We start from the raw sequence: 24,630 nt of genomic DNA on the forward strand, positions 1-24,630 counted from the left end.
AACCTTTAATAAACTAAAAAAAAAACTGCACTTGTAGGAGTTTATAAAAAAAATTTTATCCTGTTAGTTGAAACATTTAATAGTTTAGTTTGGTATTACTTTTTGTCTCCGGTACAAGCATTGTAGTTATTTTTCCTATATCACATGTTTCTTCCGATATAAGCCGATGATATCGCAAGCAAAATATCGATATATATATCAGTATCAGAAGCACCGTATCGTCTATCTGCTAGTGTCAAGTCAAGGCCAAGTAGAACATAAAGTGTGAGGTTAAGTTAGTTGGTACTCTTAATTTTCCAGATTCCAGATGTTTAATTCTTTTCTTATTGGTTTTATGAGTAAACTATTTAGACCTACATTTTTTCTAATAATTCTCGATTCTGACTATTCGATATTTTGACTGATATTATACTTGACTGATATTAGACTGATATTATACTTTTTCCTGGAAAAAGTATAATATCAGTCTGGAAAACCTGGAAAAGTCAGGGAATTTCATTTTCCAAAATCAGTACCAACCCTGGTTTAAAACCAGTCTAAGTGATTTTTGCTTTTTATTGAGTTATACTCACTTTAGTTTGTTTTCAAGACGTTTCTTTACCTACACTAGTTTACTTTTTACAAATTTGATTTTTATTTACTTTTATATTATTTCAATTTGTGTGAATGAAAATTATAAACATGTATCATTTCTGATTGAAAATTTTGAGTTCAAAAGATAAATGATTAAGATTAAATACAATGAATAAGAAAAAATAACATCTTGAATTATTTAAAATTTTTATTATAGACGTAGTTGACAATGTAATATTAAGCGTTACTCTATTTGTATGCTAAGCCATCTCAAAAACTCCCACTTGTATTTCAAACATTTCACAGAGTATTTTTCTGAAATATTAAGTTTTTTGTTGCAAACAAATTAATTGTCGTTCACACAATCTATAGCAATGTTTTCAAAACTTTTTACTACAAATGTTGCTTCTTTTGGTTTGAACGTAACCAATTCATGCTAAATTCTATACAACATTAAGGAACCTCCTCAGAACTGTGAGGAATCCTATTCAAAAGAACTTTTTGTAGCATGTTAAATACAAAGCAGTACATATTTCGTCTCTTTTCTACGGAAGGTATTTTCATTTTTGCAACTAACTCACTACATACATGCTACATGTTGGTCTGGAGACTCTACATACGGTAGTGAACCTGTTAACGTTTGAACCGTGTATGATTGTTTTTTGTCAATAATTCTAACCAGAGTTTTACCCCGTCCCTTTCAACTGCTCTGTGAATGTTGTAACCGTGTGGTAGCGGTAGCCGTGTGGTAACCGTAATCCTACTGTTGTATTTCAGATGAGTTGGTGGTGGAGAAGGAACGTTATCGCGTCATCGGAGATGGCTTGGACTTGGCATTTGTAGAGTTATACGGATACTAATCTACTGCGCTAGCGTGTGCCATCACTTTACATTCACCTTTAGATTAACCGACAAATCTGTTTGTTTCTGCTTTTTTTCTGTGCTACAAACGGACGGCAAATTTGCCCCGTCTCCCTGATCTGTTGATCGGTCTCTGTAAACACTTGTGATGGTGAAAATTTTAATCTGTAAATATCTATTTTAACATCAATAATTATTTTTGTACTGATTTTTGACCGCTATTCTGAACGAAGCTCAACAAATACCAGTTGAGAAAATGGCTATTTTAATCTCTTAATTGTTGCAATTTCAGATATTTATTATGTTTTAAAAACTCTTCGTATTTATTTATTTAATTTGTATATTTCAGATTCTTTTAGTTTAGTATTACTTTTAATTACTTTGCTGGTTGTAAATAAATTAGCTGACTTCTGATTTCTTGCCTAATCGTTTTAATAGTGTCATTAACGTTAACCGGCTTCAAAGTCATTAATCAAGAATCGAGAAAAAATTAACTAACAAATCGGTTGCTTAGGGCTCTACACGGCATGAATGTCACTTTATTTTTAATTTCGATTGTTAGTTTATCTAAGTTTATTTTAGTTTTAGAATGTGATGTTTTGTTTTATTTTTTATTTGAATGTTTATGTAGTCGCCTAGTTGGCTCATGTAACTCGCTTTTAATGTACTAGGGGAAAATAATGTGCAAGAACATTCAGCAATATCACATTGTACAGACTACTTAGGTTCCTTTAAGTATCTATTATATAATTTTGAAATTTATACTTAATATGAAGGTGAATAAAACTGCCACCATTGTACTGATTTTGTTTTCATTTTTCCGCTTTTTCTTTAGTTTAGTGAAACGTTGGCTGATTGGGGAATGAGAACTGTGTGTTCAGTCAGTCATTGTAAAAACAATACAAGTCTTTATAGCACTACAAATTTCATTGCAGGAACAATTTGTAATGTGCATTTGTTTTTATATACTGTTTTCAATCCATTTAAGTAACAAACAACAATATGACATTTGAATCCTTAATAACAGTTTAAAGGTCTGAAAATGAACACGACAGTTCTCACAATGACAATGGGAGGTTTTAAGCTTTGGAAAGCAAAGAGTCTATGGGGTTTTAAATTAAATACTATAATTTTTTGTACAGTATTATTTATTGGCATACAAAATAGTTTGATTATATCATACAAAGTTCCTCATATGAAGATAATCATATTTCTTACACCTTTGTGGATGATATTGAAAAAAAGAGTCAAGTAAAATTACGCACACCCCAGCATATGTAGAAGGAGAATAGTGCACTTAAGTACAGTATTTGCATTTTCTGCTGTTTTGCTTTAGGTGTTGTCATTGTAGAGCTTTCACTGTAGATTGCGCTATTGGCACTCGCTAAACTATATCAGTGTTTTGCATCCCAAAATTTCAGTGTGAGCATATTTAGGAAAATTCAACGAGCTTTTGAGTATTCATACAAACACTTAGGATTTGAATTACATTTAAGATTAAATTAATTGAGTATTTTAATTAGAGAAAAGTTAGAAGATGTCTGTAGTTTTGATTTTTGGTCCAGATTTAAAAAAAATATATATCAAGGATCTTGAAAGTTAGTTGGCGTTAATATATTTCTATTGCAGTGGAAGTATGGAAAGGAAAAATAATTCAACTTATAAATTTATTCTTTTACAATTGTCAGAATATTCTAAAGAATAATACAGATGTATTCTGTTTTAAGGAAGGTATCAAAATATTAAATGTTTGAAAAGGTACTACCAAACTGTTATTTCTGCTGAGGAAAATAAATTTAGGTTCAGTTATCAATTCAAATCTATGTTTAAAATTGCAAGTATCTAGGTTATTTGTACATGACATCTAGTCTTCACTGAGAATTTTTTTTAAACAAGATGCCAATTTTTTATCTTTCTTTAAATAATATACTGTAGTGTTAAAAAACTGAAAGCTATGGTGATTATTTAAAGTTACTATGTGAATGTAAACATTTTAAGAGATAATCAACCTTAAAAAATATATGACAAATAGATAACATGAAAATATTTAAATAAACTTGTCAAATTTATGCTGATTATACTTTTACAATAATTGGAATTATATAATTTTTGTTTTTACATAAATAAAAGATAGTTGTTTGGCAAATAATTTTGTTCCTGTCTACATATACATTTTAAATGTTATAAATCTAAAAACAGCTTATGATTTTGAAATCTGCGTGATCTCAAGACCTAAGGTAAGCCATGATTTTCCACACTCTTACCAGAGAGATATTATTTTGGCTATTCAACTGTCTTGAAACATTTGAGGTTAATTTCTTTCCATTCTGTTTCTTATCCTAAAGAAACAAGTGCAAATCATCATACTCATTGAAATTGTTATATTTGGTAGTCAATGATAGTTAAAACAATTTTGTCACAAGTGTTTTTAAAGTTTTTGTTGTGGCACATACCATATAAAAGGTTATAAGAATGATCGTCAAGATATACTTCGTACTTATGAGTACGTAATTGCAAAACATTTTTGTAAATTACCTGTATTTGCATCGGCTAGTAATAACATAGATCTAACCTATATGTTTTAATGAATTTCGCTTCCTTAATCGAATCGTAGGCTCTCACTTGTTTTTGGCTTACGCTTCTATTTGCAAAAATAATCCAAAATTGTAACCATATAAAAACGTTTTAATATGAATATTTTATAATTTTTGTTTTAATTCCGCCGATACAGATGAGTTGGTTCATGAGAAGGAGAAGTACAAATACATCTGCGACGATCTGGACCAAACCTTCTCCGAATTGGTCGGTTGAGAGCTTCGCCTCTTTTGTCACTCGCTTGATTGTTGAGCGGTGCAGATTCATCTTATCAATTCCAAAACATCTAGGATAATTTATGTAACAGATCTTTTAAAAAACAATTTAAACAACTACCCACAAACTATATTTTTATCATTGTGTAACTGAATATAAATATATATTGTATTGTTTTTATTGTGTTTTCATTTTTCCGTTGTTTTATTTTTATTTAATTTTTATTATTTGCCGACTTTAAATAGGAATTTACTTTGATTTTCAGCATAAATTGTCTGCCACTTAGAAGACTAACATGCCTTCATAAAGTTAGGCTATATTGTAAATGATTATAAAATTCTCTGGTACTCAACAGATGGTTCTAGGTATTTTTTCTATCGAACCTGTTAGCAAACTCATATGTCTTACTGCAAAGGTAACCTCATTGAATTGTCTTAAATCCTTTGCCAACAAGACATTCGAACATTTGGTAAAATAATAAATTTGGAATTATATCAACACTGGCAATGCTGAAGTTTGCTAATAAACATAGAAACGTATAGAATATACATTAGCATTACTACTATTTTGAATTCTTTATGTATTATATTAACAATACATCTATGCTGGAGAAGGCGGTTTGAGGGGAAGTGATTCTATCTCCTCCAATTCTACTATGAAACAAGTGACGACATCTGATTGGAGGAACCCAGGATCCTTTTCCTTAAACCATCTAAATTTTGTGAATGGACTACTGGATAACACCATAAACTAAACCAAATAAAATAAACTGTAAAAATAACTAATAGGTTTCAGAATTTTATTATATGGAAGTTTTTGTTAAAGAGAACCACATGTAATTTTTATGTGGTGTTCTTTTTATAGTAGAATTTTTGAATAAACAGTAGACATTTGTGAAAATTTTTCAAATATATTTTACCTACGACCGTTTTTTAAAGTAGCCTAGCCATTTCAGTCCAGTTCTTAGAATTGAAAAGTTTCACTTTACAGCTGTTTACTTTCATATCCGCATAGTTTCATTTCATATCCGCATAGTTTTTTCATATCCACACAGGTAACGGACCAATGAGGTTCAAGTATTGAGAGAAAAGAATTAAAATTGTAATGCTTCGAACGTCAACTAATCAGCTGATCAGCTGATCAGTTGACCAATTTAATTGTTGATCCGACTTGTTCATGTTGATACTCGCGTATTCTTAATTAAGTTGGTGGAAGTCCAAAAATAAATGAAATATTTGCCGAATTGTACCTGATACAATATTATTTATGGTAAGAATGCTGCTAGCAATGTAATATTTAACGAAGTTTAACAAACACGTAATTACTGGAAATCAGCTGATTATACAACAAGTCGTTGCATCACTTTTAGTGGCAATGACAGTACACGAAAACATAACCTCTCTAAAAAGTTATCATTAGTGATTGTTAGTAATTAAATCCAGATTGATAGTAGTTAAAAAACGGTCGTAGGTAAAGTAGTGTACGCAACGCGTTAATAGTCTTTACGACACTCGTAGAAGTTTTTAAGGCACTCGCCTTCTACTCGTGTCGTAAAGACTCACTTAACGCAATCGTTGCGTAAACTACTATTTCAACACTTTGCATGCTTCTGTAATATTTGCGACACTTCACATATTTGCATGAAAGTCACATTGAAAATAGCACAGTTTGTTTATTTTATTGTAGAAAGTGTTTTCAAGTCTAAATATTTTTTTTTATAAATTAGGTTGTAAAGAAGATGAGTTTAATTGTATTAGCAAAGAAAGAGTAAGTACCGGTCATATACAGATTTTCATTTTCAATCCTCCAGACTTTTTTACTTGTACATTTTAATTTACATTTAGCCATAGCTTCCTATCAAAACATTATTAAGTCTCCTAAAAAGTGGGTTGCTGGAACTAGACTGGGCCTTGGCCTGTTTATTTCTTTCATAGAATTGTCTGACTATTATTACGAGCTGTGTAAAATGTGTACACCAGGCCTATGGTAAAGTGCCAGGCCAGGTGATGCACAATTGGCCCAGGAATTACTTACCCCCTCTCTCCCTTCTTTGCAAATGAATTTTTCACTTGTGCCCACAACAAACCTAAAACATGAATCCTGAGCCCAGGCCCATTTACTAAAGCAACCCCGGTGTATAAATAGCATGATATTATTATTTTATGCAAAGAGTTTAATTTACAATCCTCCTAGTTTATAGGGTAGAAGTATAGTAGCAATGCCTTAGTCACAGACTGAAAAAGGTGCATTACAGAATCTCACATGTATCAAAAGATAAGTTGCTGCTTGGGCAGAAAGAAAAAACAACGCTATCAATGGTAAAAAACCACACTGCAGCTGAAGTTTTGAGAAGGCAGATTTCTGTTTCAAGAAAATCTAGGTCTTAAATAAGTGAAAAGAACTAAATTCGTCAACTCCATTATAAGTAGGCCAATGCCTAACAATTACGCCTCTTTCACACTATACGGTTTCCGCCGTCTGGTTGAAAATAGTACGATTTTCCGCTGTTTCTTTTACATTTCACGGTTTCTGACCATATGGCAAGATGAATGTGTATGCAACGTCACAATAAAAACTAACAGGTCAGATTGTAAACGATAAATTTTGCAACAGCTGATCTATTTGCACTGGCTGGAGGGCTCCTGTTCGATTAAAAACCGTGCAGTATGAAAGCATGCATTTAATTACATGCGCCACTGACGCACGGCCACGGCGCAACAACCATCCGGTTCAGTGGCAGTAGACGGCTGCAAGACTGCACAGGTTCTGCCGTTGCTGTAACCGTATGGTGTGAAAGTCCTCATGCTCTTCTTTACACTACTGTAAAGAATGAAAACTATATAGTGTGAAAGGAGTGTTAAAAGTCCTTAATTTTTTTTATTACATTGTGCAATCTAATTTTTGATTGATTACAACATTAGGCTGGTATTACACAATCATAGTTCTACGTCATATAACTATAACAATACAAAATACTTAACATACCATACAAGTTTAAAAAATACAAGTTTTGAGCTGTTTAAAGAGTTTCTCAATCTGTTCATTTGCTCAACACTTACAGACATCAATAATGTTTTCACAGCTGGTTAGTTTATGCAAGAACATTGCACCTTTAGAACGTAAGAAACGTGAAGTAAAAAAAAAAACATGAAAAACAAAAAAACTGAAGTGAGAAACAGTTTGTGTTTCAGTTTAGCACTAAATTAACAGAATAGTGCATAGCGTTGAAAAACAAATATTTGATGGAATAGATTGAAGAAACCTGTTTTACAGGCCTATTTTGACGTACCATACTCCTGATGAGTTTGGTTGAAGCTATATTCTTAACCCAAAGGTGTATTGAAGTAGCAATTTGTGCCAAATCCACAAATTCTTCACCACTCAGGATTGGTGAACTACAGGTGATAAAGCAAGATTATGCTGCAAAAAATAGCCCTAATATGCTTATTTCCCATTGCACTATTGTGCTCCAGAAAGTTCCATGTGGAAATGCTGCTGAGAGTTGTGATTTACTGAAATTAATTACTAGTGATTTAATTAAATTGTTTTTCATTCCCTATGCACTGGAACACCACTTCCAGTAATAGTTTGGACTTCAATGAACTAGTTAAAGATGTAACACAATGCATAAGGGCCTAGGTTTTTAGGATTTTTTGAGGGATATAAAAGTTAGTTCTGGAGAGTTTTAACATGCCTTGAACTAGTTACTTAGATACACCAAATCACCTGATACTAGATATTACCTTGGTGTTTGTCACGAATACTTGATGAACAGAACCGTTATGGATCATAAACAAACAAATAACATTGCTGGCCCGAAATCTATACTAATAGCATTAACACATGATTTGGAAAATTCAATTCAAGCAATGTTAAATAATTAATGTTTATTTTTGGGCCAGCAACGTCAAATGTTTATGTTCATGATCCATAGCGGTTCTGTTCAAGTATTCATGGTGTGTGTGTTTTATTTTAATATTCTCGTCTTGTATTTTACAGATGACCTTGTCACACAAAAGGAACGTTACAAACAAATATCGGATGAAATGGTGGAGACATTCGCTGATCTTGCCAGTTATTAATTTTTCAGTCATTCACGCCTTTCCTGTGATCGCATTGTGGTTTGAAAACAATGTTTATTTGTTCATTTATTTGTTCAGAAATGTGATTGTGATACACATTCTATACAAAGAATTTTTTTTTAAATACTTTAGTGATAAAGTTTTAATAGTTGTTTGAGTTTCACACATTAAAAGCTATTAGCAATATTGCCGAGTTAAAACTTTTAATTGGAAACAAGGGGTTCGATACTGACCAAGTTTTTTTTATAAATAAGCTTTTATATTTTTTTTTTTTTTAACTTTAAGATACGAACATCAAGTAATTCATAATCAAGGAAACATTTGAAGTACAGCAAAAGAATACAGTTTATACATTTCTTAATGTACGTCAATTTTATCATCAACACACCAAATCAAAATACTTCACTGTTTGCGATAGAATAGCTACATGCATTTTTAAGGTCTCATATTCAATCTATTTAAAAATTTAAGTTTCTATAGAACTTCCAACATGTTTCTCACTAGTTGAAACCTAAAACAAATAGTATTCTACCCAAAAATTTTAATAGTCTTCATCAACTTTTTAAAGAGCGTTTTTTCATCAACAAAATACATAAACGTTTTGTAGGACAATAATATTGTCATGGTGATGCTAGCAGCTCTTCCGTCAGATCTATCACGGATCAGATCCAACTCATAATTGGAAACTGTTTATAATCAAAAATATGGGGGTCGATTTTAAAGTAAGAGCCATTTTTGTGCGTACATAGCTTCTTAGTTCTCGTGCACGCTGCAATGAGGCTCCTTGCCGCTTGCTGGCATCATTTGTGAACAGAACGGCAACATTTGCAGCTCTGTAGCTGACGTGTACATTTTGCTGTGTTTGTAGAAAATAAAAAAAAATCAATTCCCATCATATGCTAGATAAGGTTAATTATATTTTTTTTTCACTGCAAGAAACATATTGGCTGCAAACATTCATTGCCAGATGACTGAAAGTTTATGGTACTAATGATACAGTAGGGTGTAGGAGGGTGCTGGCTAGGAGGGTATAGGAGGGTGTCAGTAGGGTGCTGAAAGGGCCAGGGAGTTAAAACGGATGTGAAAATTTCCATTTTGGAAGGAAGTGTATTTTTGGTGGATATCCAGACTATTCACAGAAGACCACACGGGAAAAAGGTTTTCACAGCCATGTTTACCTTTTCTAACCCATTTCTGTATTTTACTCTCACTCATTGCAAGAGCCACTTCAGTCATCTGGCAATGAATGTCAGTATCTGATGTGTTTTTGTGGTCAAAGTGAATCACTTACCTTATCTCACGTGTGGCGGAAGATTCCATAAATTACAAAATTTTCTAAACAAACAGCAATGCAAACATGTCAGTTACAGAGCTGCAAATGGATATAATGGAGATATATGCAAATGGTAAGTGGTGAGAAGCATGGTTGCAGCTTACACGTGAACTAAGAAGCTATACGCAAAAACAGCCCTTTTACGAACCATAATTCACATTTTTTTGTATCCTGTACATTTGTTTATTCTAATTTATACTCAAATGATTTTAGGTACCATATTTTTTTAATTTATTATAATTAATATACTAGTATGAAATTATTATTCTAAGATTTTTGCTTTGCTCAGAGTGTACAAGTTTTAAGTTTTTTCCCTCTTAGTTACTGTTATTTAATCAAATAAATGCATTTTCTTGTGATAATTTTTCATTGTTTCATCATTGGTAATTAAATCATCACTGCCTTTAAAAACATAAGAATAGCATTTTAAAACGTTATGTTAAATTTGGTAGTTGCTTAGTATAAAGAAATGCTTAAAGTATATATTAAATAAATATAAAAAAGCTTCTTATAATGCTGTGCTTTTCTTCCCATAATATCATCAGTCCTTGGTTCCCATTTCAATAGGATGATACTTGATGGATCAATTTGATCCCTGATGTATATGACTGATTAGTAAAAGTCATTAAAATTGCACAAAAATCTGGAATCCCATCATCTCTTCAAGTGGAAGAAACCAATCATGTGACAATATTAGTAACAAGCAAGGCAAATCCGGGATTCCAACAGATGAAAACAATAAAGGACTAAAACAGTCAAATGAAAAATAACAAAATAAGAAAAAAAATTTTTATATCCCTGCCTCAGCAAATCTTTACGTTAAGCACATTTTAATTTGCCTGGTCGTTTTTTTTCTAATTCTGGTTTGTAAACAAGTCAGATTTATTCCCTATTAAAATAACATACTTTTTTAAAGCGCTTACCAATGAATACAAAACCAATGTATTCATTGTACTTACTTTTGCTGCTACAGGGAAGGCAGTAAAATGTTTCTGGTGAAAATTTGGTAAACACCTTGTGTAGTAATACTGTATCAAGAAATAAGTCAACGAAAAATTCCTTGTAATTTATTTCATACATTTTCATTTGTAGAAATTACGTCTCAGATTTCACCAAATTCCCATCTCCGTACACAGTTCCAGATTGAATGTGGATTGCCACAACACCGTCTTCAGGACTTGCGCTCTCTGGTATAACTATGTTTGCTTTTCCGTCTTTTTCAACTTTTATTGTTTTGCCAGAACACCCTGTAGTTGTAACTTCTCCAGATATTATATCACAATATTCTCCCTCTGGCAGGCATGTCTGAAACATTATCAATATAGGTGGTTAAGATAAACGCATATACTCTGTAATGCATTGCATGATTCAATTCAATCAAACATTAGACACAATAATTAATTGATGATAGTCTTACAGATTTTCTTAGAGAATTAACGGATCTGCATACACTACTCTGGCAAGACTGAACTTGAGTGGCTTAACTCGGGTTTAGCTCTGTGAATGGATCGATTTACTTTTTCGTTTTGATATCCCTAGGGGCCAAGAACACTATCCGTTCATATAAATATGTCTGTGTGTGTGTGTGTCCATTAGCATGAAAACCCAAATAAAATTCATCTAATTTTGCGGATCAAAAATAAAAAAATCTTAATGGCGACTCCAAACTTTTACATGCTTTTCTCCACCATAGATTCACCATTTTCAGCCAATCAGAGCGTGATTAAAATATTTCCTCTGTGTCAACATTGTGTAAATTTGTATGTACTTAAGTTTGCCCAGATGACAAACTCTGCAGTTTTCAAGAGTACCCAGGCGGTGATAGAACGCATCATGGATTTTTAAGTTGTTGACACAGTTATTTGTTAAAGATTAATTCAGTTTGGCTTCAGAGCTGATCATGGCAAGTTCGAGGTTCGAGAGGCGAATGTGTTCGAGGTAGTTTTGTGATTTCTTGTGTGCACTAGCATTTGTTTTTTATTTACTCTTTAATATACAATATAGCAATCTAAATTTCAGTTTAAAACATATGAAAAACAACCTTAATACAGTCATTGGAGATAAGTAATTATCGGGATAATATTTTCCCTGTGTTAATACCTGGAGATTCTCGTTTAGTTTTGTGGAATCCAAGTTGAAAGCCACAAATCCTTTTTTCCCTCGACAAAAAGCAATTTGATTTTTATCATTGCTCCACCAATTCGTCACTGGCGTACCTAGGAAAACGTTAAAATTATGAAGAAAATGAGAATATATTACACAGTGAAATAAAAAGGTGTTCAGATTTTTGTTGTCAGAGTGTACCAAAGCAGAAAATACTTGTAAGGGGTGTTCTAAACCCCTGTGTTGCAGAATTATCTTGTAGAAAGTTCATTTTACAGGATCCAAAGCCAGGTTTAGACGAGGGTATTAGGTAGACAGGTAACCTGCCTCAGTTAGTGAATTTCAAGTTACCTGAAGCAACCTACCTGCCTACTGCCTCAAGTAAACGTGGCCTAAACCCTGGCCTTAGAAGGAAGACCCATGCTCAAATTGATATGCCAGTCACGCCATAATTCATACAAATAAATTCCATTCATTGTAAAAGTACTTTTAATCATTATGATACTTTATTGAGTAATAGTTGCTTTAGTGCTGACCTTAGAAGATATTGCCATAACTATGCAGGGTGAACCTCTTAACTGTGCCACCCCTTTTGGTATCTCAGAAACTATTAGGTTTAGAGAAAACATTAAATTGAAAACTTAAATAGTTTCAAAAGACATTAAAAAATATGAGTTCCACTTTCTCTCAAATGGCGGCTGACGTAAAATTTTCTTAAAGAACATCTTGTCTTTTATGACTGTTTTGGAATGTATATTACATTTCAAAACTTGTTATTCCTCACATTTTTTGCTAAGGCTACTCTAAACAGCTACAGTGTGTTACATCGTAGAAAATGTGGAGTGTTGTGTACATTCTGCATGCTATAGCTCCTAAACAAGTAAATTTGGAGAGGTAAATTTGGAGTACATAGGTCTTAAAATTGCATTTAAATTCTAAAAATATCAGAATTACAGTACCTCAGAATGCATACATGCACAGACACTCCTAAAACCACTTTATGGGTTCAGGAGGACAGTACAGAAGGATATTTCTACCCAAAACTCAAACTCAACAATTTTGACAAAAACAATACTTTCTCCATATACCGCATACACTATGTGCAAGGGGAGAAAGTAAAAACATTTCCTATATGACAACTTTCACATCCAGTTCCTTCTTTTATTTCCCTCTACCTTTGACAACGTTGTGGAATTCCACCGCGTTGTATATCTGGCGCCACCGATGTTGACACTCCCAACCGTTGGAACAAACGTTTTCCTTGATAGGATGAGGAGAGAAGACGGGAGGGTTTTGATGATGTGCGGAGAACTGGAAACTTGAAAATATCTTGCAATTGTAATCTCCACGAGCCAACATGAACATCACTGCCATCTGTGAATAGGAAAAAGAATACTCTTGAAGCTCCTGTTAAGCATACTAAGTTTCTTAAATAAAGTTGCAGGATATTTCAATTGCTTGGGTTACGATGGTGTTTCAGTGACTAAACACTTAACGTTTTGTAAAATCGAGTTTCACTGGCCTTAAAATGATAAATGAATTAGATAGACATAACAGAATGTGTATATTCTTTGGTATCTGAAAAGTATAAGCTCATTGAGCATTGCATGGCTATTGTTCCTTAAACAAAGAAACTCAAAGTATATTAACCTACTAGTCCAAGGTATTAACCAGTTTCCCATTTAGGTAATAAGCTATACTGTAGATCAAAACAACACTTTGAAAACCACATTTTTGGGTTCAGAGGGACCCAAAAGGGATATATCCACTCAAACTCAAAAATGTTTACGAAAACAATATACTTTCTCCATATACTGGGGAGAAGTAAAAAAAGGGCATAGGTAGTACATCAATGTATTAGTCTTGTGGAAAATATACCTTAGGTGGCAGTTTTTGATCAGTAGGAGAAGTGTCGGGGTGCATGAAAGCAGTGTGAAAGGCATGGACAAAAATAGTGAACATCACCACTTATTTCCAATCCTTAGGAAACACGAGTGCCGGTTTATGGATTACACGAGAAGGTCAGGACTGAAGTGGGTAAGGGATTGGATAGTAAGGAGACGCTTATGAAAGAACTAGCGATTGAGGACCCTCAATCGTACTACAATATTCAATAGTACCCAAATTCAATGATTTGCTTGAATGAGTTTCTCGGCTACCAGCCACTAGTGGCTTCAAAAATAGAACATGTTCTATTGTTCGCACTACTGAATTTTTACTCGCTGGCGAGTGCTAGTTGCCGCTACTTTGTAGGTTTACACGTTTATACCAAATTTCATCAAAATCGGATAATTTTTTATCAAGTTATCGTGCTAACGGACACTTACATATTTATATGAATTTGAAGGGATGGTGATTTAGCCTCTGGGGACCTCAAAACATAAATGTTAATCGGTCCCGGGTGCAGGTCTTACCATGAGACCTACGGTAATAGTTTATTCCCTACATGGGAAAATCGCTAAAACGAAAAAAAAAACAAGACATAAACTATTTCACCTAAATAAATAGCGGAATAAATAACAGCGCAGTAAATTCTAACCTTGTATGGTTTTGGATCCTGGTAGTTTAGAAAGGTGTCGCCATATAAACGTTCCGTGAAATAATCTTCAACAAACACAACTCTTTTTTGTTTTGCTTCTGAACCTGGTTTTAAATCAAACAACCAACAATAATGAAAACTGTTTAGAATAGCTTTGTGTGCTAATGAAACTATATATTTTTTTATTTAAAAAAATGTAAACCGGTAGCTGTTGAATATAACATGAAGTTTTACCATCGAGACAGAAAAAGAGTAGTCATTTTATTTATCAGTGAAAGTGAAGAAAGTCACAAGAGTTTTTTTTACTGTACAGTAGACTCCCTCTTATCCGGACTCCTTTTAACCGGACTACACTCGGAGGAAATGACATCTCTTTAACCGGACTTTTATCAGCACATTGGTTTAACCGGACTAGATCGACTGGAAGTGGGCGGTACTGAAACAACTGTTCTCGTGGGAAAGATATGAGACTAATGATCACGTGTCTACAATGCTCTCCTAAATTTATTTAAGTCGAATATCACAGTAAAAAATCCGTTTTATTTCACCAGTTTTTGAGAACGTCGGTTTAACCGGAAAACCTGTTATCCGAACTGGCCTCGGTCCCAAGGAGTCTGGATAAGAGGGAGTCTACTGTAGCTGCTAAAGTTTGATAGGAGTGAAAGATCACCTTTAAGAACAAAGGTTTACCTAAGAGAACCATTTCTCTCCAGATTGATTGAGCCCAAAAACACACAGCTCGGTCCAAGTAATAATAGAGATAACTATAACTTCTAACAGCTATTGGTAATTTTTGAGATTTTATCATCATTATCAATTGAGACATGGACGTCACCTAGGTGCGTATTTTAACCTTAATGTCAGTGAAGGATGAGTGTAGAATGACGTGAGATGATCTGTGTAGCTTTGTTACTGACCAAGATCAGCTGATTCTTCAGTCAGGATTATTTATTAAAAGCCTAATAATCGAGGACAGTTTGAAGAATGATCAGAGTAAATGATCGATAAACCAAATGATACCATCAATAAGCTACCGACTTTTCTCAGGATCAAACTGGCAACATTTTGATTGTTGATAAAGTACTTTAACTACTCAGCCAGTCTTATAACTATAAACAATATAAGTGTAAGTACTAACTTTTACTATGGAGACTAAACTAAACAAACCAAAGTTCTGAAGATCTTTGAGATCGTTTTTGCTTAGAAAAAACGCCCCCAACTGACTGCCAAACGTAAAGTCCAGGACTAATCCTAGTGGGGTGTACTCCTCATACTTTATTGGCCCCTCATCATCTGTGAACACATCATCATAATATCAGTTGATGTTGATTTTCACATCTGCTCTCGTTGAAGGTGGCATTCATCTATTACAGTGGTAAAATATAATATTTGAAATATCGTCTTTTAAATAACATTAGATTAAACAAGTACTAAAAGTTTGCTGCTACGTGGAAGGGAAATAGTTATTTGTGTAACTAGTGGGCGAAGTGGCACTTTGCTGCACACGAGAAAAATGGTTACGCTCTCTGTTTTAGCTGTAGGCGAGTGTGGAAAGTTTCTCAAGTGAGGCAAAGGCAGTTCGCACATACGTTCAGGGCCGTCCCTAGGGTTGGTGGCGCCTGGAGCAAACGTGGTCGTGGCGCCCCCTCCCCCCCAGCAGTAATAGTCGTATTCGCATATTTTAATACTTTGTTAATACAAATAGCTACGGCGAGGAGCCTCCTCAGCCACGGCGCCCGGGGCAGCTTGCCCCGGTTGACCCTCCTTCGGACGGCCCTGCGCGCGTTACACATTATATTTTTCCTACTGTTACAATAAAGCATATAAATACCTTAATTTGTTTCTTTCAAACACTATACAACACGTTTTTATGTTAGGTTAAATCCAAACATTGAAACGCTGTACCAGCTGATTGTAGTTTGCAGTATCTTTAAGTGTTGCCATCTTATTTTCAAGCGAACACGTGTTAGATGCCTAATAAAAGCTCAATTATTTTCCTAAACTGACAAAGTGGCTTTCCTTGCACTGTTTATAGCACAGAAAGTTGCTAACTGCTTCATCTACTTACTTTTGCCACACTCTTTTCTTCCGCACTTCCAGTATTCCAACCAAACATCACAAAACATAGTACTTTTATTATGCATGTGATACGTGTACACTTGAAAATAAGTTGGCAATGCTTGAAGATATTTCGAAGTGTTGCCAACTTATTCTCAAGCGTACACGTATTGTGTGCCTAATAAATAAAACACACAGTTTTGGATTGTTTGGTTGGAATACTGGAATGCAGCAAAAGTCAAAGAGTGCGGAAAAAGTAAGTAAATGCAGCAAATAGCTACTTTTGCATGCTATAATCAGTGCAAGAGGAAGCCCACTTTGTCAGGTAACTGTAGGAAAAGGCCTTTTTTCTCCCTAGGGAGTAAAAGACCTCCTTTGTATTATAAACAGCTCTTTTTTTGCAGTGTGACAAAAAAACATTTTAAGAGTATAGTGAATGAAAGACAAAACAAAGATTCCAAAAAATCACACTCTCCAAATTATTTGTATGCTTTGTTACTAAACAGTGCTTATGCTTATTGGAATTTTTCCTTCTGGCTCATAAGAACACCACAAAGTCGAAAATGTGGGTTTGCTTGTTCTAGTTTATGTGCTTTAATAAACTTAGAAAAAAATCGAGTTGTAGGCCATGTATCATAGATTGATTATTGTATCAGTTGAATAGATATCATTAAATTTTAAACAACACATTGCAAACCTATAATAAAGACGTCCTGGTATATCAGAGGTCTAGTTTCTCGAGGAAATCCATGTGCTGTACTTAGATACTTCAGTCTCTGGTAGATCACTGACAAATCTTTAGGATGCATTTGTTTGGCATGCTCTATCCTGGAATGTTCGTATATATTACGTCATCATGTAAACAGATTTTTGGTGGTCAGCTGTTTGTAATGTCACATATTTAAATCATAAAAGTATACTGACACATTGCTCTGTGTACAGTTCTTAATGTTACAGTGCTTTGAAAGCATGAAAATATAACATAATTTGACCCAATGACAGTGCTTTGTGCAACGTGGAAACATATTTAAACCGTAATACAGCACATTGAATACTGTAATCACCAATTCTTTTTCAACAAAACAATCATCTTAAATTTCATAGCATATGTATTATACGTTATCCTTATATATAATACGTGAAGGCGATTTCTACAAAACACTACTCCTCCGTTAATAATGGACGGATTTTTACAAACAACGTGTCAAAATAAAGTATTTTTTGTGTAGACGCCCCCTTTTACCAATTCCTGTAATAAAAATCCTCGGGCTTTGCCCCACAGGCCATCAAAGTTGGATTTTCTCCCATAAGATTAACATGGGGGTAATTGAAATATTCAATTGGAAACTTTGTCCCCACTAATTTGAGAGATAGGCTGGGCGTAGGAACTTGGTAGGGGTGTCCAAAGAAAGGTCTTGGTCTGTAGATGAGTTATCAAAAGAAAAACTAAGCAAAATCACTTAGGGCTCTGCCCCAGAAGCCTTTAAAGATCCCTCCACAGAGTTGTTTACATTTTGGCCATGTGAATAATACTTTTTAATAAAACAGCTGTTCCTTTTTAAATTGTATCTCAAACAACACATATTTATTGGGAGTTACTGAATTCTACCAAATAAGTATTTGCAATGTTACTTTCTGATTTTAAAATTGATTTTCCTCTTTATCATGTCATGTCATGTTTTGCATTATAACGTTACATTACGAAATCAGTGGAAAATCCTTATTTCACAGCAATTCTTAAATTGTTTCTTATTGAACTACTAGCTGTTGTACCCGTGCTTTGCAACGAGAAGATGACACGAAATAAACAGTTTAATCTTTACATCTATTGCATATAATAGTTACACATCCGCCAACGCTTTTAGAAACAAAATTCAACTTTTATAGCCTGAATAGAAACGTTTAGGTTATGACGTTTAAATCTGGTAAGTAGTGGATACCACCATTTTGGTTTTGATTATTTTAAATCTTGTGTAGGCTGATATGAGAAAAACTGACCAAATCTTTGAATAAAACTTTGACATACACGATTTACATTCATCTCCCTTAGTTACGGTACATATCTTTTTATTTATTACTAGCTGACCCGGCGAACTTCGTATCGCCTAAGTTATAGGTTTCCCCTAAGACAGACCGATGGAAAGAAAGTACCGTTACGTTTAATTTTCAAGATGATCTCGTTCGCATCGCTCAATCACGTCCTGGTTGAAGTTCGTTCGCTACGCTCACTCACCTTTGGGTGAAACAGCTGTTAAGATTCATTAATTCCATTTCTCATAAGGTTAACATGGGAAACTCCAGAGCCACTGGGGCGGAGCCCTTTTAAGAATTTCGAAACGGGAAATAGTTTACGTCCGATTCGCATACCTACAGAATTTACACACCAAATTTCATAACGATCGGTGAAGTCGTTCCGGAGGAGTTTGCAGACAAACACTGTGACACGAGAATTTTATATATTAGATTGACATTTAAAATTCAGTTTTGAAGTTGCAAAAATACTAATTATTAAATTTCAATGAACATTTTTAAAATTGTTTAAAGGTTAGATTAAAATAAACCTACCTCATAGTTATGGAAAATATTATATTTAATTTCTTTGTATCAGCTGTCTGAAATTGTGAAAAATGCAGATTAGCAGTTCTTCTCGTTTACATTTAAATGTCAAAGCAAATGTAAACAAACATTGTTAGTGTTCTCATCGCAGCCATGTAGACCAATCAATATTTACTTTTAAATTTTCACCTCAGAACTTTTAAAGCCAAAGGGGCAAAACCTACAGACAGTATCGAAATGTGAATAGTCCTATAATGGTCCTTGGTATGGTATCTATATTTTTGTAAAATTTAAGCCCAGTTGGTTCAGTAGTTTTTGCACCTATTAGTAACACACATACAGACAGACACCATTAGATTTTTATATAATAGTATAGATCTTATATATATTGTACGGGTTGGTGTCTGCCTTTTTCACCACTTATGCCTACATTTTATCATATTATTATTCTACACATATCAAATATTTATGTAGAAATATCTGCTCTTATCGTGTCTAATAACATCCAAACATAGACACCTTGCCTAAAATGGTACCCATCTTGACAAATTATTTGCACCTGCCAGCTGCCTATATTAAGGACTTTGGCGCACTGGGTTGGTAACATTATTGTAAATAACCCTACATTTGGGCTGTAAAATATGGTACAAAGAGAAAATACGATTTAAGCAGCTACTTTCATGACAGAAAGGTCATATTCCTTTTAAACTAGATCACATAATCCTTTATAAGATACGTTGATTAACATTATGTAAACGTCAATTTATACGTAACAGCCAATTTACAGTATTTTTGCTTTTGGAAATGTCCCATTGCTATGTCATTTGCATTATTGGTTGCCAATGAAGCCGCCAACTTCACTTCAAGTATTCCACTACACCTAACATTCCGTAGAGAGATTATTTTGACAACTTTATGTTATTGATAAGGCTGAGACCCCATGTCAAGGAATTCCAGCTTTTGCAGTAACCCCACAGTCAATTTCTCAAAACTATGCTAGAGGGTTCATTCATTGGCACAGAAGTACGATATGAACTGACGCCACGTGACGAAGGAAAAATCAATCTTACACTGTAACAGATATAAGTTAGAATATGTCTTCCCAAAAAATATTTTCTTTTCAAATAAAATCATATTACACTGATGAAATCACAGAAGTGTTTAACTACAAAAGACCCACCAATACGATTTTAATACTATTTAAATGTTCTTCCAAAGGATAAGGAAGAGATGTCATATAACATACTAATAATAACTCCAATGACGTACGGTATGGGAAATATTTTAATCATTGAATGATCAACCATAGTCGGAAACTAACGCAATTAATATCATTATTGTTTTTACACTTATTACTCTTTAAAGAATGCTAAATGCTTAAAATATGTATATTTCAGCAAATTTAACGCAGTTAGACGAATTAACGTAAGCCTTGAAAGTAACCGTCGATTTCGACGGGTTTCCCCTAGTATTAATAGTTAAGGATTATACCTAATATTACGTTTACATTCATGCATGTGGAAGCTAAAAATAAACTCAGCGTTTTACCTAAAACCAGCTACCCCGATATTTATCAAGTGGTTCAAATGATGCACAATCTTCTCCCTTACTGTTTCACGAGACTGGTCCAAGTCATGCAGATCATCATCGTGACACTCTCTTATCTACACAAGCAAGAACACAAGTCAGCTATGGTAAATAAAAAAACTTAATGTAAAAATATTTTAGACACAAGCATTTTCTTGTGTGGCTAATAAATAAATAGATTGATTAATTATTAGAAAAATATAGTCTTCTTAGGGTAAAAACACACAGGACGCGGCATGGCACGGCACGTCATGAGGCGTTAAAAACAAATACTACTTTACTTTCAACTTTGTAATGCAAAGGAACACACAGTAATTGCATGACTGTACTACAGTTTCACCATACCTCCCACATCACAACAATAATTTTTGTCTTTGCTCACAGTCATATAGTTGTACAATCGCTAAACATACCTGTTTTGCATCTAATGTATCATCTACATCACATTGTGGATGGAAGTCTTCTTTAGTGTATGGAACGCTTGGGTAATACATGTCTCCAGGGTAATAAGATGAACCTCCCACGCCAACACGCTTTTCCGCAACTCCTGCCATAGGGTTGACGTCTTCAGTGTCAAAAGAGAAATCTTCCATGCCAACCTTATCTTTCTTAACTTCTGCCATATGGTTGAGTACAACACTGGCAAACACCCTGTGTAAGCAATAGAGATTCATTATTTTTCTAGTTTTGCACAGAATTTTGTATCTATCTATCTTTGAATGGTACTGTTGTCAAAAAGATAACAATATAAAAATCCCAGCTATACTTGTTGATATATTTTGTAAATGGTTGAAATAATAAAAGAAATTTTTTCCTTTCAACAAACAACGTTTTCATGGTATGGCATCACCATGAAAACGTTGTTTGTTGAAAGAAAAAAAGTCCAACCAACACTCGTACACTTTCAATCCCATTGTAAAATTTGAGGCTCGTTTTTCGTGTCTTGAAAAATGTTGGTGATACTGGGTGCTTGTGTAGATGAAAAATTGTTTCTATTTAGGGTTGATTACTTGTTCCTTATTGTTTTGTTATAATAACTCAGGGACAAGTTATTGTTTATGATTATATTGTTTTATTTGATCAAACAGGGTTTTTTTTGTCTTTTCACATTACTTCAGGCTAGACCTAGGGGTTGGCGGCATTATCACTTAGATAAAATCCATTGGTGACTTGGCGGGGATCGAACCCGGGACCTCAGGGACTGAAGTCCCGCACTCTAACCACTACACCAGCTCGCTCCCATGATCAAACAGGGTTAAAAATAGCTGAAAATAGCTGAATAGTAAGCAAAAAATTGTAAACAAGAACTCTATTCTAATAAAACTGTTTTCAACTGATCCATATATAAGGTAGAGAAATCTATAAAGGGAGTATGTTTTATAATAGATCAACATACTCCCTTAGTCCAATAGTTGGTTTTATCTATAGTTATACTGTATTATTGTTATGGCGGAAATCGTAACCAAAAAATGTCTTTGCCATCAATTCCAGTTCCAGCTCCTTTGATGACTGCAAGCATTCAATCCAAAGAATCCATCTTCATTCAGAGTTTTTTATTAAGTCAGCAGCAAACGAGCTCTAAATGAGAAGGGATAGAACTTTATACCCTGGGAACATCCTCAAGTTGTTCTTGTTTTGACAATCTCTCATTGAATAACTTCTTGATCAGCATCGTACGTGTTATTGAATTACCTGAAAAAAGTAAAAAATATATATGTCTAATAACACTTGTAATAATATACAGTATTTACACTTATACTGTTGACTTACAAGACGGTAAATACATAAGTTGGTAAGTGGTGATCGATTTCGATTGGATACACCAATCATCATCAGACCCAATAGGTGAATTTTGTTAATTTGTTCATTCGCCTATTGGGTCTGATGATGATTGGAGTGTCCAATCGAAATCGATCACCACTTACCGGTACCAACTTTTATATGTATTTACCATCTTGTAAGTCAACAGTATAAGTGTAAAATATTATTACAAGTGTTATTAGACGTATATATTTTTTAATTTTTTCAGGCAAACTCTCATTATAAAGCAAAAGCCTTACCATCCTTCTTTGAAGCAAAGTTTCAATCTCTAAACGAGATGAAATCACCGTTCCCCTAGTGCATTCGGAATAGCTGAAGTCCCTGTGTTGCCAAATATGCACCCAATAATATATTCTTTTATTTTGATTATTTTTTTATTGTAGTCAACAAAATGCATTGTATAAAAAACATCAGGTAGCATAATTTTTGTGAAAATCACAATACAAGTTATTATATTTACATTTTTAGTTTAAAGTATTTTGATAAATTAACATGGTTTTTGTTTCCTTTTTTTAAACTGAGTTTTTTTCACGGTATTTACTAGAATTTATATATCCCACCCTTAAATCATGAAATCGAGGATAGAGGAAAAGAAGAAGATAGAGAAAATGCGTTCAAGCACAGATTTGAATTGGTTTTCTGTTTCAGTTTGTAAAATTTTAAAAATTACTTGTTAAATCTAATGTTATTTAAATGAGAATATTAAAACCAGATAAATACTGACCTAACACCAACATGGTTGCACCTTTTAACCATATCTCTCAGCTGGTTCTCACTCCCTAAACGGTTGATCAGTTGATACGAGACTACCCGATATCTCTCCCACAGAGTATCGCCTGGCTCAACGGTCTCTGCAGGCGGAGAGATCTGGAACAAAGGTGGAGGACCTAATCAAAAGCAGCGAGAGATTTAATTTTAGTGTGCTGCTCGTCAGAAGCCAAGGCATCTACTCCGGAGTTCAGCAAACTCGGGTGTCCACCAGTAAACTGGCTTCTTCCTGCGGCGGGCGGAAATCCTGGGCATGGAATTTCACAGGAAATAGCATCCCACTCCAAAAACCACTCTTAAATTTTGAATTTTGTAAACCCTCGTTTTATTGCACATCTACATCATACCTCATGGACCCCCTATGAAATATGTTTTAATTGTTACGACCTTTAGGTCGTATAAATTGTGAGATATAGTGGTCATCTGTCAGTCGGTGATGTCTTCTATAGAGATGAAACTATTAATTATAATTAGATACTTACTTCGACACCATCAAATCCTTTATTGGACAAAAACTGCTCACATTCATCGGCAATATCTGACCACCGCCACATAGACAAATGTGCTATAACACCACTCTTCAGTTCGAATGTTTTTCCACCGGCTGGTTTTTCATCGTCGACATCGGTATGGTCCCCTTTTATGTTCCCTGCCTGTAAAATGCTTGGTTTTAAGGAATTCCCCATGTATGGATTAATGAATTTCCCATTAGGAAATATAAGGAATACGCTATAACCAAGAATTTAAGATAAGAACAAGAGTCAGGACCAATTTAATTTTTTGTTTTGACAACCACATACCAAAAACACCATCCGTTCATATACAGGTGACAAAAAGTCTGGATGGATAAATTCAGTACCAGTATCTTTATAACTAAATCCGTTAGAAAATTCAAACCTTTCACATATACATAAGGATTTGTTGTCGAGTCTTGCTAGGAAACTCTTTCTTGATGAACCAGGACTTAGATAACAGATGTTCAAATAATACAAATTCCAGCTTTGCTCTGGAAGTAATAAGTCCTGCAGTCTATGGTTGTAACATTTAAAACTATTTAAAAATACGCCCATATGTTTTAGTTGTAAACAAAGGATATTGAGTTTGATCGAATGTCAACAGATAGCGCCACCGCTCCCAAACTTTAACTTGAACTTTAGGTGTACTTAAGTGATGCCCTTTCTTAATATTCTGAGACCTAATAGCACATCTACGTGAAAATAACTTTAATTTGACCCCTCAAACGTTAAAATCCGTCAAGCCATTATCGAGTTAGGACTGTGAAAAGAAAACTGCTTGGGTATTAATATATAAATACTCGTAAGGTTAACATGGGAAACTCCAGAGCCACTGGGGCGGAGCTGGAAAGGATTTTTGAGATAAGAATATGTCCTATATGTTAATCAGGAATTTGGGCTATTTATCATACCAAATGTCAGCCCAATCTGACCAGTAGTTAAAGTGTGATTGAACTTCAAACAAATAAATAAACTAGGTGGCGTTCGCAGAGGCATCCACAAAATTGAACGGAGTAATCAAGG

General features: G+C 34.1%; 2 protein-coding genes across 14 annotated transcripts in view; one reads left to right on the top strand and one right to left on the bottom strand.

Moving 5' to 3' along the window:
• The window catches only part of LOC129002393 (tropomyosin Per a 7.0102), an 80,552-nt gene extending 76,129 nt beyond the window's left edge, over positions 1 to 4,423 (top strand). For 10 of the 13 annotated variants that reach the window (XM_054430155.1, XM_054430156.1, XM_054430154.1 and 7 more), the window contains one exon: positions 1,351 to 2,234. In XM_054430155.1, the coding sequence (XP_054286130.1) occupies positions 1,351 to 1,433 (83 nt within the window). In that variant the 3' untranslated portion in view covers positions 1,434 to 2,234. Of the gene's footprint in view, positions 1 to 1,350; positions 2,235 to 4,165 lie in introns of those variants that run through there. The other 3 variants (XM_054430158.1, XM_054430152.1, XM_054430153.1) reach the window with 1 other exon arrangement.
• A 2,506-nt stretch (positions 4,424 to 6,929) lies between these two features.
• Positions 6,930 to 23,778, bottom strand: LOC129003449 (alpha-amylase-like). The gene is made up of 11 exons (XM_054431744.1): positions 23,575 to 23,778; positions 23,049 to 23,191; positions 20,917 to 21,154; positions 20,465 to 20,580; positions 17,058 to 17,188; positions 15,470 to 15,595; positions 14,303 to 14,406; positions 12,939 to 13,137; positions 11,761 to 11,876; positions 10,760 to 10,965; positions 6,930 to 7,065 (listed from the first exon to the last, which is right to left on the bottom strand). Exons 1-11 carry the CDS (start codon positions 23,776 to 23,778, stop codon positions 6,930 to 6,932), a joined length of 1,719 nt encoding a protein of 572 aa, XP_054287719.1.
• Positions 23,779 to 24,630: the final 852 nt, after the last annotated feature.

The sequence above is a fragment of the Macrosteles quadrilineatus genome, unplaced genomic scaffold (genome assembly GCF_028750875.1).
Source record: "Macrosteles quadrilineatus isolate MER2022 unplaced genomic scaffold, UCM_ALF_1.0 Scaffold_9__3_contigs__length_116548681, whole genome shotgun sequence".
NCBI classification, from domain to species: domain Eukaryota; kingdom Metazoa; phylum Arthropoda; class Insecta; order Hemiptera; family Cicadellidae; genus Macrosteles; species Macrosteles quadrilineatus.